A 14968-nucleotide genomic window follows, 5' to 3' on the forward strand; every position below is an offset into this window, starting at 1 on the left:
AGTAATTGTAAAATATCAAGAGGCATCAAAGGGGGGAATGTGGTGGAATCTCGGTAAAAATAAATTTAGTAGGCCGAGATTACCACGTGGCATGTGTACGTGCATATGCTGACGTATCGATCAGTTGGTTGCACGAGGCAAGATACGATCAGTAGTGTACGGAGCATGTGCAAGAATACAGGATATAGTATTCCCCTCCTCCATTGTGCTGGACAAGCCATGCGGTCAAACAGGAAGTTAATTCTTATTTGTGTTGATTGGTTAAGAGAATGTGCGGGTGGAGCTTAATATGGGAGGAGTTATATGCCTATATAAGGAGCCTGCACTATTGTCCGGGGCTCAGAACTTGTGGTATTTTGGTGACGCTAGTCCCTCTGAGTCCCGATCGGTGATCCAATAAAGAATCTCTTCCTTCCTGAAGAAACCTGTGTCCATCTCTCTGTGCTTGGCTTCCGTCAGTTTCTCCGGTATCAGTTCGCTCTATATTGCTGGTCCTATAGCTTTGGGTCATGTGCTGTGTAGTCTGGGGTCTGCTGTTTTTGCGCAGTGGTGTCGCTTAATAACCGTGTGCTGCGTAGGGGGGGGTGGTATCTTGTTAGAGCTACTCCTAAGGCTTTCGGAGCCGGCAACTGTACAACATAGGCATTATTTATAAACAGTATTCAACATTGATAAAAATTAAGTAAAAACCGATATTTGTAGAACTGTGTAAGGAACATCTTGTGTAATATGATGTATAGGTAAGTTCAGTCCCCAAATTCAGGGTGGCAGGTCCTCTGCCGTCGGTGCTTCCCCTCTGGGCACAAATGGGGTGATGTTCCAAGTCGGGTGGTCCGCCGTCGGCGTCGTTGTCAGGCCAAGGGCTTGCAGGAATGTTGTTGCCTCACTGGTGTGCGATATTGTGTGGGTCTTCCCTGGTTTGTCGGCGATTAATCGGCGGGGTCCCCATTTGTAGACTATGGATTTCTCTTGGAGAAGCTGGGTAATAGGCTTGAGAGATCTCCGCCAAGATAGATTATGTCTGGAGAAGTCCCGGAAAAAAGCTAATTGTGCTCCTTTAAAGGATACTGTAGGGGTGTCTCTCACTGCTCCCATAATAATACCCCTGTCAGAGTCCCGCACCATTTTGAGCAGTACATCCCTGGGTACCTCTTGGGTTGCGTTGGTCGCCTTGGTGAGCCTGAAGCAGGAGTCCACCACTTAGACTGTTTGGGCATGAGTAGGGTGGCTAGTAGCCTTCTGCAGTAGTGAGGGAGTTCTGCTTCCGCTACTGTCTCCTGCACCCCCTTAAATCTTAGGTTGCGTGCCCTGGCTTTGTCCTCGAGGTTAGCAAGCTGAGCCTGATGGTCGGCGCACTGCTTCTGCAGGGCACCAAGGGCTGTATCTGTGGCCGACTGTGCCAGCTTGTGGCCCGCCATATTCTCTTCCAGTTTGTCCATGCGTGTGGTAAGGGTGGTGACTGCCGCTTTAATAGGCGCCAGATCCGCCGTGAACATGGCTTGGATTTCTGCCACCAGGGCTTTGATGTCTGCCTTTGTGGCTGGGGTCGAGTCGTCAAGCGCTGCAGTCGCTGCTTGCCCTGATCGCCGCCTTTGTATAGGGGAGAGGTCGGTCCTCCGAGGACAGTGTGTAGTCAGATGCGGGCGCCATCTTGGCGGGTGCGGGCCGCGCGGCTGAGCGCATATAAGCGGCGATATCTTGCGACCCCGGTCCCGGATCAGGTCGCAGCTTTTTGTTCTTCTTCCCCATCGTATCGGGGTACGGGCAGCCGCCTGTGTGGGTCTGGATCGCGGGTATTACCACTGTTAGTCAGCGTTTTATCGGGCCGTCTCACGGAGCAGTTCTGGGACACGTCCAGCTCCTTTGGGCGCCGGCTCCGCCCCCCATATATATATATTTCTGATGGAACACAGGAAGTCCCACTAGTGCAGTGGTTCCCAACCCAGTCCTCAAGTTCCCCCTAACAATCCAGGATTTAAGGATTACTCAATTGTGTCTAAGGTGTTTTTGGAGAGGGAGAAAAGCAAACATACTCAATGAGCTGTATTGGGAAGTCTGTGATTGAACAGCCACAGAAAGTCTGAGCGGGGGCCGGGGGGCTTACCAAGGCAGCAGACAAGAGATTTACAGGTTCTCTTGTTTCCCATCCTAAAATCTGCAATAAAGAAAAGTGATATTCTCTTTATTGCACTGTGACACACAGGACCCAGAGTTCTTTGCAGCGTGTATCTGTCCAGCAGTGGGATGGTAATCCCACACTGAAATGATTGTCAGTTGCTATCATTAGGCAGCCTTAGAGCTGAGGAGTGCCACCCCATAAAGTCACACCAAGCCTCCTAACATCAGAGCCAGGATTTTAAGGCTCTATTCAAGCTGCAATCTTTTTGCAGACTTCAGATGACTTCATAATCCCATACCCTGGGTCTGGATATGCATATCATGATATGCAAGCCTAAAGAATCCATTCTGTAAGTGCAATTTGTAATTAAAGGTGTTTTACTTTTTAAAGTGATACACTATGTTTGCTTTTTATCTTCTCTTTCCTATATGGTCAATAGATTAAAAAAAAGGACAGAAGGTTTACGTCCTATAAAGCTACCTTTACGTGCCTGGTACAAGCTTTTTTCCTGTGAGTAACAAGTTACCCACGTCCCATCACACTTTCTATTATAAATTGGGGATATTTGACAAGTGATTTAACCCCTTAAGGACACATGACATGTGTGACATGTCATGATTCCCTTTTATTCCAGAAGTTTGATCCTTAAGGGGTTAAACAATGAAGAAGGCCCTGCTCAAACGAGATTAGAATCTATGATTAAATGTTTTGCATAAAGTTTTCAAATTATCTTTTCAACATATTAAAATATCAAACTACCATATATAAAAAAATATCACAATATTACAAAGTTAAAACATTTTTCACAACATTAAATCATTGAAAAAGTTTATCCAAAAATATGAAATACTTTGGAAAACATATCTAACAATATTAAACCCAATGTCTTAATCTGCTTGTTACATTATGATCAAATGCTTTAAATGTAATAAAGGGAGGAACTCCCAAAAGCTTGTTACTACAAATTTCTGTTAGTCCAATAAAAAAAGGTATTACAAGTGATTCAATTGGCAATAAAGTCCAATAGTAAAACATCTGACTCTATAAGCATTACATCAAAATAAAAAATATCTTGCTAATTCACAGTTCACTGTGTAATGAACAAACTCAACTGTTAATTATTTCACTTGTCTTTGTAACTGCGCAGCTTGGACACTCTTCTTACATTTCAAAGAGGAGGAGGGGCGACAACAACTGTTTCTAAAAATAGGAATTCTGATTGACGCGAGGTGATGGGAAGAACTTGCTGAATAGTTGCCTGAAGTGTGCTAACTACAACTTCTAGGAGTTAAAATTGAAGAACATTCTGTGAACACAGCAAAGGAATTATGAGGTATGTGACCTATACAAATTATGCTTCTTTTGTAATTATTTAGAATGTCTATTAAATGTCCACCCAACTAATTTTGCTGCATTTCTGTCCGAGCATATAAGTTTTATACATGTAGATATTTTTTTTTTATCAAGCGTTACATATCAGTAAATTTATTGGGCAGACTAGATGGGCCAAATGGTTCTTATCTGCCGTCACATTCTATGTTACTATGTTTAACTTTATGTGCTTTTTTTTTAAGTATACAAGTCAAAAAAGTATACAAGATCAAAAAATATTTAAAATCATATTAAACAGTTGAGCTGTGTATTCTTTCAGTTTATAGTTGGCCTGTAATGTATTTTTATTATTTGTAAAGTTTGTATTTTTTAACCCCTTAAGGACCAGCTTGTTTTTGTGATGTTGTACGTTAAGGACCAGGGCTCTTTTAACACTTTTGTGGTGTTTGTGTTTAGCTGTAATTTTCCTCACTCTTATTCACGGTTCCCATACAAGTTATATATTGTTTTTTTCAGGACAAAAATGGCTTTCTTTGCATACCATTATTTGTATCATGTCATATAATTTACTTTTAATAAAATATGGTGAAAAAAAAAAAATAAAAAAGTTTTTTGACTTTTGCTTGAAAAATCTTTTACTTGCCTACAAAAGCAAATGAAAAAAACTGCTAAATAGATTCAAAATTTTGTCCTGAGTTTAAAAACACCCAGTGTTTACGTGTTTTTTTGCTTTTTTATGCAAGTTATAGGGCTATAAGTACAAATAGGAAATTGCTGTTTCAAATATATATATTTTTAAAATGGATCAATAGTGACATTGTAACACTATTATCTGTCATAAATCTGAAACCCCACACCATGAATAACACCCCACATGTACATATTTTTTTTCAAGTAGACAACCCAGGGTATTCAATATGGGGTATGTCCAGTCTTTTTTAGTAGCCACTTGGTCACAAACACTGGCCAAAGTTAGCGTTCATATTTGTTTGTGTGTGAAAAAAGTAAAAAACTAAATTGGACACTAATTTTGGCCAGTGTTTGTGACTAAGTGGCTACTAAAAAAGACTGGACATATCCCATTTGCAATACCAACAGACACGGTCATGATCATACAAAAACATGTTAGTAAGTTAACAGATATTAAAATGTATATCAATAATCCGGACAAAGTTAATTAACACATAATGAAATAATAAAGATGACTTATGACCATGGTCCTCATGTTGTGGTAGTTTTTCTTCTTTTAAATATAGTCTCCTCCTTTACTGTGTTGATTCCTTTTATGAATTTAAATGTTTCTATCATACCCCTACCACCCCCCATCTTGTCTTTCCTCCAGGCTATACATATTAAGTTCCTTTAACCTTTCCTTGTAAGTTTAATCCTGCAATCCATGAACCAGTTTAGTAGCCCTTCTCTGAACTCTCTCTAAAGTATCAATATCCTTCTGGAGATATGGTCTCCAGTACTGCGTACAATACTCCAAGTGAGGTCCAGTGTTCTGTACAATGGCATGAGCACTTCCCTCTTTCTACTGCTTATACCTCTCCCTAAACAACCAAGCATTCTGCTAGCATTTCCTGCTGCTCTATTACATTGTCTGCCCACCTTTAAGTCATCAGAAATAATCACCCCTAAATCCCTTTCCTCAGATGTTGAGGTTAGGACTCTATCAAATATTCTGTACTCTGCCCTTGGGTTTTTACATCCAAGATGCATTATCTTGCACTTATCCACATTAAATGTCAGTTGCCACAACTCTGACCATTTTTCTAGTTTACCTAAATCATTTGCCATTTGGCTTTTCCCTCCTGGAATATCAACCCTGTTACATATCTTAGTATTATCAGCAAAAAGACATACCTTACCATCAAGACCTTCTGCAACATCACTAATAATAATATTAAAGATAATGGATCCAACTACAGATACCTGAGGTACCCCACTGGTGACAAGCCCATGCTTTGAATATACTCAATTGACTACAACCCTCTGTTGCCTGTCACTCAGCCACTGCCTTATCCATTCAACAATATTGGAATGCAAACTTAAAGATTGCAGTTTATTGATAAGCCTTATATGTGCATCAGTGTCAAAAGCCTTACTGAAATCTATGTAAGCAGTGTCTACTGCACCACCCTGATCTATTATTTTAGTTACCCAATCAAAAAAATCAATAAGATTAGTTTGGCATGATCTCCCTGAAGTAAACCCATGTTGTCTCTGATCTTGAAATCCATGTGATTTTTGATGTTCAACAATCCTATCCTTTAACATGGTTTCCATTACTTTCCCCACTACTGAAGTAAGGCTTACTGGCCTGTAGTTGCCCGACTCCTCCCTACTACCTTTATTGTAAATGGGCACAACATTTGCTAATTTCCAATCTTCTGGGACTACTCCTGTTAACAATGATTGGTTAAATAAATCTGTTAATGGTTTTGCTAGTACACCACTAAGCTCTTTCAATAACTTTGGGTGTATTCCATCATGTCCCATTGACTTATTTGTCTTTACTTTTGACAGTTTAAATAGAACATCTTCCTCTGTAAACTCACATGTAACAAATAACTCATTTGTCCTTTTTCCTAACTGAGGCCCCTTTCTTCATCTTCATCTGTAAATACTGAACAAAAATGTTAATTGAGACAGTCAACTAGACCTTTATCCTCTTCTACATACCTTCCTTCTTTTGTTTTTAATCTAACTAATCCTTGTTTCACTTTCCTTTTCTCATTTATGTATCTAAAAATGTTTTGTCCCCTTTTTTTACTGACTGTGCTATTTTCTCTTCTGTCTGTGATTTGGAAGTTCTTATAACTTGCTTAGCCTCTTTCTGTCTAGTCTTATAGATCTGTCTATCTTCTTCACTCTGTTTTTTTTTTTATAATTAATAAATGCTAACGTTTTATTTTTTACTATTTTGGCCACATCTGCGGAGTACCACAGTGGTTTCTTGAATTATTTTCTTTTATTGACAAGTCTAATGCAATTTTCTGTTGCCTTCAGCAGTGCAACTTTTAAATAATCCTATTTCTCTTGGACTCCATTTAAATTGGTCCAGTCTGATAATGACTCCTTTACACATATTCTATTTTTAGAAAAGTCTGTTTTTCTGAAGTCTGTTTTTGTGTTGTGTAACTCAGTCACTGTTCTTATATTAAACCACATTGACTGATCACTGGATCCTAAATTTCAACTACAGTAATATCTGATACCAAATCTCCATTTGTTAACACTAAATATATGTAAGTATAGCCTCTTTACGAGTTGGCTCCTCAACGACTTTTTTGTATAGAGTTTAGCGAGTTTAGAATATGTGTGCTTTTTTTGTTGTTGTTTGTTTAAACAACCAGTAAGTATAAGGACCTATTGATTGATAGCCAGGGAGGAGGGCGGGAGGGGTGTAACAAGGTTAATTAATAAAAGTGCAGATTTCTGTTGAAAAAAAAAAGTGGACACAATCTTCACACACATAAAGCACTTCAGTAAGCTGAAGTGCCTTAGAGTCTGGAATAACCCTTTATTTATGTCTACAGACCTGAAAAGAAACATACAACCACTGTAGAATGAAAGTCATGCTATTTTAATTTACTAAGAGAGAAAAAAAAGTATATGCATATATTTTTTTATAAGTATGTATGTATGTGTGTGTGTATATATATATATATATATATATATATATGCAAAAAATAACGTTTTGGTACTTTCTCTTAAGGCAACAAGCAAAAACACTATGGTATGACCGTCCAAAATATGTACATATGGAATTCTGTGTGGAGAACAGCAGAGAAGTCAAGGTAGACATAGAAAACAACAAGTTAATTTTCAGGTAAGTGTAAATCTGTTTATTTATATACAGACGGTGTACTAAGCTATATAAAGTGCTACAAACTCAGATTGGCAACACGTATTATTACTACACTGTATTACTTATTAAGTGCCAACACATTCTGCAACACTATTCATAGATAGAAATACAAAATACAAAAAGGTACCATACAAAATTTGACAAACAAATGCATGATGCCTTGAGGGCCCTATTTCTGTGAGAATGTACAATCTTGATGTATAGGAGGGGTGAGAAACTGGAGGTGGGGACTGCAAAGGTGAGAATGATGTTCATCCAGAGTAAGATGAGGGCATTTATTGGCTAAGTGTAATGCTTAACTTTTTCTAAGTTCTGTATCATACTCAATTAAAACAAAACTCAGTGGAGTCTCATCCTTAGGGACATTGGGGCAGTGCCCCACCACTTTTTAAGTGAGAAAAACACTAAGATTCTTTTTATGGAGGAGAGGGTGCTAAGCACTTCAGTTTATTAAAGTGACCTGGGTGCAGTGTCCCTATTGCACTTAGTGCTGCAATGTTAAACATTGCAGTTCCAGCGAAGCCACTAGAGGGATTCCTGAAATCGAAACTTTACCTTTGGTTCGGTATCTGATGCTGGATGGACTCATACTCAGCATGAGGACCTCCACTGTCAGATTTTTCCCTATATGAAAGTATTTATTTAATGCTTTCCCACGGGGAGGTTTAATGCACGCATGGAATTTGTGTGAGTAAATAAAGGAATTTTAACCCTTTATTCACCTGGGCGGTGGGGTGCTATGGAGAGGGGAGGCAGAGGGAGAGATAGTGCCAGGAATTCCTGGCAATTTAGTATCCCTTTAATTATGTAATAGGTTTCAGTTCTGCAGGGCCCCTCCCCCCCTCATTGGTAACTGTTTTGCACTTCAGAGCATCTACACATGTAAAAAAATAGTTTCAGCAGGTTTTGCACATTCGCAGTGCTTTTTTAGAAGAAATTCCAGGAATTTCTATTGAGTTTCGATTTGGGCCTCAGAGCCACTTGCCTGTGAGATGAGGTATGCTATTGGCCTCTTTTCATCTCGACTCAAATACAAAACCTTTTTTCCTCACAAAAGATTTTTTCATTGAATAAGTTCTAATGCAATTGCCAGTTTCACCAATAAAGTGGCAATGTAGAATTATTGGTCAAACTGACAATTGTATTGAAAAAATCTTTTGTGTGGGAAAACATTTTGTATTTGCACTTTGGTTGCACGTTATAAGTTTTGTATGTATTATCACTTTGTATAACACAGTACAATTTATTTATTTGAATAAAAGTACTTTAAAATTCAAGGTAAATTGTGTATATCTTGGTGTACTGTTAAAAAAAAAAAAACATTCCCCACCCCAAGCTTCAGATTGCTGAAGTGCGTTATTGGTGAGGAGTATCCTAGTTAAACTCTTTGAGAAATCTGAAATTTCTTTGAGAAATCACGCTCTACGTCTGACTGAGAAGCCATTGGTATTTCCCTTTGAAGAGACTGCAAGTCTCTTCCGGGGAAAAAGAGGAGTGCTTGCGAAGGCTGCAGTTCATAAGATCTGCAGCCTTTTCAAGCTTTTCTAAGATATACACCCAATGTAAACAGTGATTTTATGGGGGTATTTTTTTGCCCATGTGGAAATTGGAGTGTTCCTTTAAATAATTATTGTTACCGAAGTGCTACACTATATTTAACTTTTTATTGGTGTAATGCACTTTCACTTAGGAGTGAAAAATGGCTTATTGAATAAAAATGTTTCTTTCTCTCTCTGTAATTCAAGTAATACATTCCCCTCCACTCTCTGTCAGCCAACCTCTCTACGCACTGTTAACCCCTTTCCCTCCAGCCCCTGTCAGCCAAAGTCAGTAACCATTGTAAACCCCTCCCTCTCCAGCCCTGTCAGCCAACCTCTCTACCCACTGTTAATCTTCTGTTAACCCTTTCCCACTCCAGCCCCTGTTAATCAACCTCCCTATCCACTGGTAACCCCTTCCCTATAAATATAGATATACATATAGAGATAGATATAAAACAAAGCTTTATAGGTATTTATGAGTTTGCCTGTCTCTTAATATTTAATTATAATAAATATATGACAATGTTTGATTCCTAATGTGGTGAGGAAATATTTTTGTGTGTGTGATTTGGTTTGTAAGTTCTAGTGTCTGAATGCTGCATACTCCGAGGAGGCTTTGGCAGGCATTGTGGGCGTCTGTTGAGTGATGTAAATTGCATCACAGAGCTCTGGAACTCTCACATAGGTGTGTCATTACTGGTTCTCCGAAAGAATCACCGGAGCATGGTAATTGGTGGATGGTCCAGCTGAAAATACAGGAAGCAGGGAAAAAGGAAAGGGGGAGATGACATGCAGTCAGAGGAGGAGCAGAAAATCTGATCAAAGTAAAGATTACAAAGGGTACTTCTAAAGCTAATTCTTACACTATTTTTGGGGGGGGGGAGCCTACTGTGACAGTAAGTTTACTGTTGGGGAGGGAGAGGGAGGGATATGCATTTTTTTTTTTACCTATACAGTTCCTTTAAGTATTCTGTTTCAGTGGTCTGAGAGTATGGGTACACTCCAATAGACATCTTTACTGTTCTAAAGCAGCTTTCACAGCAAGAAGTTTAAGCTCACCAGCTAGATAATTAGATTATGTTTGAGTTAAAATTATTTCGTGCCTAGCTATCACTATTTGACCATAGTCAAAGTCACTCAAGATCTTTTCACTTGCACATTTTTCCTGCTTCCCTATACATGACATTCCAGAAAATACTGTTCACTTGCTGTCTAATATATCCTACCCCTTGACATGGCCATTGTAGAGGATAAAGTTTAATGATCTGAGGATTTTGTTGGTGTGTTAATAAGAATAGTTTTCCAGGTTTGTGATGTGACAGCAGTTTTCCTCTCTATGAGACACCTGTCTCTATGTTGTTGTGGTTTATTTTTTTATTTTTTTTAAAAGCAACCTTATTCTATTGAGTATCAAGTGCCCATCTCTTGAATTCCACAATATAATCCTCCACTGGTTTTTACCTAGTTGGAGTGCTCTGTAGATTGGTTATTGTGATCCTCATAAGTTCCATGTTTTGGATAAAGGTTTTTAGGAAATCCAAAATCAGATTTGTTTCTAATAAAATCTGTGCCCATGCAAGAGGTTCCTCTCTAAGAAAGGAAATAAAGGTGCAAACTTAATTTTATTTATTGAATATGTGCGAGTTTTTTTTGTTTTGGTTTTATTCTTTATTTTTTGTGACTGTCAGTATACAGTTTCCAGACAAAGCGTATTGTACATATTTGCAGCTCTGGTGAGAACTTTACATCGTTATACACTCGTTTTCTTTCTTATATTTTGTTGGTTATACATAAATATGTAAGTGCTAAAGGGGGCTGCTGCTCCGACTGTCACCAGTTTTAATTTTATAACATAGGATAACAAATAACTCAGTACAGAAAATAGTAAAAGAAATTTAGCAAGGTTACTGTGGTAACCGGTGTTCACCCCTCTTTGTTGTTATTTACAGCTGTTTACTCCGGTTATCTAGAAGGGTGTTTGGTCCCAATGCATCTCTCAACCCACATTTTCTGCTGTAAGGGTTGAGGTGATAAACTCACAGGAAGGTATAAAAGAGGGGGGAGGGACAGAGGGGTGGAAGCCGTCCGCCTTGGTAGTTGGTTGCGATGTTTCTGGCCAGTGAGGTTCTGTGGTCACCTTGGTCATGGATGTGGCACGTGCATAGTTTGGTGTTTGTTTTGTGCCATGGTGTAATGATATTGATGTTACAAAAGGTTTGGTGTCCTGCAGCCAGATCAGCAATGTCTTCTGCCAGAAGTAGCCACTCGTTAACCAAGGGGGTTGAGCCCCTGAGCTTTGAGTGACCATCTGGTCTTAAGCAGAGATGAGAGACTGGAAAAAAAAGATGGTAATCGTAGTGAAGCAAGCCGAGGTCAGTGGGAAGGAGAAGCAGCAAAGTCAAAACGGTCCAAATTCAGCAACAGGTAGTAGAAACAGGAACAAGCTTGATTATAGAGTACAGGAACCACAATAATCTGGCAAAGGTACAGAGACAGGAAGTGGCTTTTATAGGCCAAGAACCAGACACCTGACCAAATACAGCTGAAGAGAGTTGTCACTGATATCATTGCTTGTAGAGACAAGGTTATCAGATGAACTGGTAAGGAAGAGGTTTAGCAGAACGTAAACCAGGGTTCAAAACCCAGTAGAGTCAGTTCCTCACACATGGTGTCCACTATCATCCCCCCCCAGGGCCCCGACCCCCAACACCCTAGAGCCCCGTCGTCTGTAATTTTATATCATGTAAAGTTGTATGCTTTTTGTACCTTGGTAGTTGTCCGCCACCCCACCCCCCCACAGAGGAAAGTGCAGTGAGGGGGGTCAAATGAGGAAGGAAGGGGAAGCGACAGGACAATCGGCGGCGGGGGGAGCAGCAGCATAGGCCTGGGGGGGAGGGGCAACCACCTCTCCCCCCGCCAATAACCCCAGCAGCCCACCCCAGGCCCCCACCCACCGGTTCGCCCTACCTTGTGTGTGTTTGTTATTAGTCGTTGATGTACGCCTCCCAAGTTTGCCATGTCTTTGTAAAGTTTTTCTCAGTGTTTCTAATTTGGGTACTCAACTTGTCCATCAGGTAGATGTCTTTTCTCTTTATGATTATGTTGTCTATTGATGGTATAGAATTCTTGCACCATGCCTGAGCCAAAGCTCTTCTGGCTGCCAGAGTGATCTTATTGAAGAGCTTTTGTTCACTTGAGAGGAGTCCATCTGTGGACTTAGATAACAAAAAGGATGCTGAGTCCGAATCAATCTGTCTGTCTAATATGTCTGCTAGCAGGGGCTGGACCTGCAACCAGAATCGTTGAATTTTTGGGCACGTTGTACAGATGAAAAAAAAAATCACATTTGGAAGGCACATGAAAAGTTCTCCCCACTATATGTAAATTTGTTTAAATGCACATGTTGAAAGTTGGACAGCACGCACAAAGAGAATGTAGGTAGGAGTTTAATAATCCAAAACGTATTAGAGACAGAGATAAATTAATTGGAAAACAGTCCAAGGCAGAGGAGAGAGCAGTGAAGGTAGATTTATCGCAGTATTCAGTTTCAAGATTTTGGAAAGTTAGTGACAAAATAATTGAGCAGCTTGGTTTTCAATTCATTTTCAATTAAACCAGTGTTTAAGAGGAAGGTGTAACAATCTGGTTTCCAGACAAAATCTAATCAGTGCAACATAATGGGAGACTCCTTACTTCTGTAGATTGTAACACTGCATGACTGGTCCTAAGTCTGCCCAAAGGGCCCACCCCTCATTCCACCACCATCTGACAGGCACTTAGAGCTGCAGTCAGTGTCGTCGCTGTCCAAAATATATATATTTTTTTATTACAAAAGCATTAAAAAGATGACCATGCAAAGAAGACAGTTGTTTTGATAAAAAAAATCAAATAAAAAAATAGGTATTGGCACCAAGAGGTGTCCCTTTACAGCGGTTCTGCCATCTCAAACATATTTTGTAAAATATGCATTTTTATTGTGACAAGGGAACTCCTAATCACCCCTTAACCATTTTAGTGCCCTTTTTGCATTTGACTAAAATCTAAAATTTGCTCTTCAAAATGCATGCTTTCTATTAATGAAAAGTTCACTCTTCAATATATTAATCTCATTGAAGTTGTTACAATGCCTAGAAGTCATGGGCACCATCTTACCTTAAGTCTGCTCTATCTTTCTTCTTCTGGAGAAGACCTTGGCTTCATTGAGATGAAGATGTTATGGTGTAAATCCTATCTCTCAAACCTTCCTCTTGCTCTCTCCTAAAGGGCCACCTTCCACTCTCACCTCCAGTTCTGCTAGTTTCTCACCATGTGTCAGGCCTTAAGCCTCCTGATGTCTCCTCATGCTTCCGGGTTTGACGGAGCTTAGCCACACCCCCATTGTCGCGGTCTGCTATTTAATGCGACCGCACCAGCTGATAGACGCTGGATTATTGAAACGCGTACCGCGCCAAACTCACCGGCTCACATACCTCGCTGAGACGACCACTCGCTACTAGACCGGACCGGAGGAATATTCAAGTCCCCAACATCTCTCCTCATCAGAGAAAGATACCAGCACTCTCGGCAACCATTAACTGAAGCAACCGCCTCGGAGGAGAGCTGGGGACACAATCCCTCTACTTCTAGAAGTTAAGTAACTTACAGTCTCTGAGTTAAGAGCTAATAATGCTAAAGCTTTATTTCAACTTACTAAAGTCTGCTATCAAGTTCTCCAGCAAGCCTGCTACAGCTTTCCTCAAATCAAGTATTATTCAAGTTCAGCTGTACCTGTCTTGCTACAGATAATCTTATTTCTTCATACTAAAGTCTGCTATCAAGTTCTCCAGCAAGCCTGCCACAGCTTTCCTCAAATCAAGTATTATTCAAGTTCAGCTGTACCTGTCTTGCTACAGATAATCTTATTTCTTCATACTAAAGTCTGCTATCAAGTTCTCCAGCAAGCCTGCTACAGCTTTCCTCAAATCAAGTATTATTCAAGTTCAGCTGTACCTGTCTTGCTACGGATAATCTTATTTCTTCATACTAAAGTCTGCTATCAAGTTCTCCAGCAAGCCTGCTACAGCTTTCCTCAAATCAAGTATTATTCAAGTTCAGCTGTACCTGTCTTGCTACAGATAATCTTATTTCTTCATACTAAAAGTCTGCTATCAAGTTCTCCAGCAAGCCTGCTACAGCTTTCCTCAAATCAAGTATTATTCAAGTTCAGCTGTACCTGTCTTGCTACAGATAATCTTATTTCTTCATACTAAATTCTGCTATCAAGTTGTCCAGCAAGCCTGCTACAGCATCCCACAAAACAAGTACTATTTAAGTTTTGCGGCACCATTCTTGCTACTGATAATTCCAATGTATATAATCTCTTATAATTTGAACTGTTAACAAGAATAACGGACTCTAATGAATTCTGAACCTTGTCAATGCTAAATGAAACAAACCGTTTATTATTTAAAGAAACAGTAACTGTAATTCTGGAACTGAAGTCTCAGTTCCATCTAAGTGTCTTAATAAAAGATCAAAGTCCTAAGAAATCTGCAGTTGTGTTCCACATCATTTACTGTGAACGTGACAGAATAATCCAGCCTTTGTAATGGAACCAGCAGATTTTGACTCTAAAGTATTGTTGCTGAATCAACGAGTCGATTCACTTAACCAAGGTGTGCAAGACCTGCAGGTTACAAATGAAAGAATTCTCACTTATGTCAGAGATTTACAAACGCATTCTCCTCATACTGTTCTGCACTCAACTAGCGATCCTGCTGTATGTAACCCTGAAAAATTTTATGGTGATCGTTCCAAATATAGGGAGTTTTTTAATTCCTGCAAATTATTGATTGCTTTAAAACCTAGATCTTATCCCACAGAAAGATCTAAGGTTTTTTCAGTTCTCATTTCTGAGAGGTGAACCTATGTCCTGGGCCCATTCCTTTTTGGACAATGATGACCCCATCTTAGATTCACTGGAGGAATTCTTTAAAGCCATGTCTCTTCTCTATGAAGATCCATACAAACAAAATACTGCTGAATTAACAATTAGAACCTTGCTGCAAAAACATAGACCCGTTGAAGATTATATCGCTGAGTTTAAAAGATGGGCAGTAGAAA

General features: G+C 39.6%; 1 protein-coding gene across 3 annotated transcripts in view; it reads left to right on the top strand.

Annotated features, from left to right (window-relative positions):
* The first annotated feature begins 3330 nt into the window (after positions 1–3330).
* PTGES3L (prostaglandin E synthase 3 like) overlaps positions 3331–14968 on the top strand; it is a 44729-nt gene continuing 33091 nt past the window's right edge. The window contains exons 1-2 of one of the 3 annotated variants that reach the window (XM_063425399.1): positions 3331–3452; positions 7173–7286. In XM_063425399.1, coding sequence (XP_063281469.1) covers positions 3448–3452; positions 7173–7286 — 119 coding nt within the window. In that variant the 5' untranslated portion in view covers positions 3331–3447. The remainder of the gene's footprint in view (positions 3453–7172; positions 7287–14968) is intronic. The other 2 variants (XM_063425397.1, XM_063425398.1) reach the window with 2 other exon arrangements.

Source organism: Pelobates fuscus, chromosome 6, assembly GCF_036172605.1.
Source record: "Pelobates fuscus isolate aPelFus1 chromosome 6, aPelFus1.pri, whole genome shotgun sequence".
Taxonomy (NCBI): domain Eukaryota; kingdom Metazoa; phylum Chordata; class Amphibia; order Anura; family Pelobatidae; genus Pelobates; species Pelobates fuscus.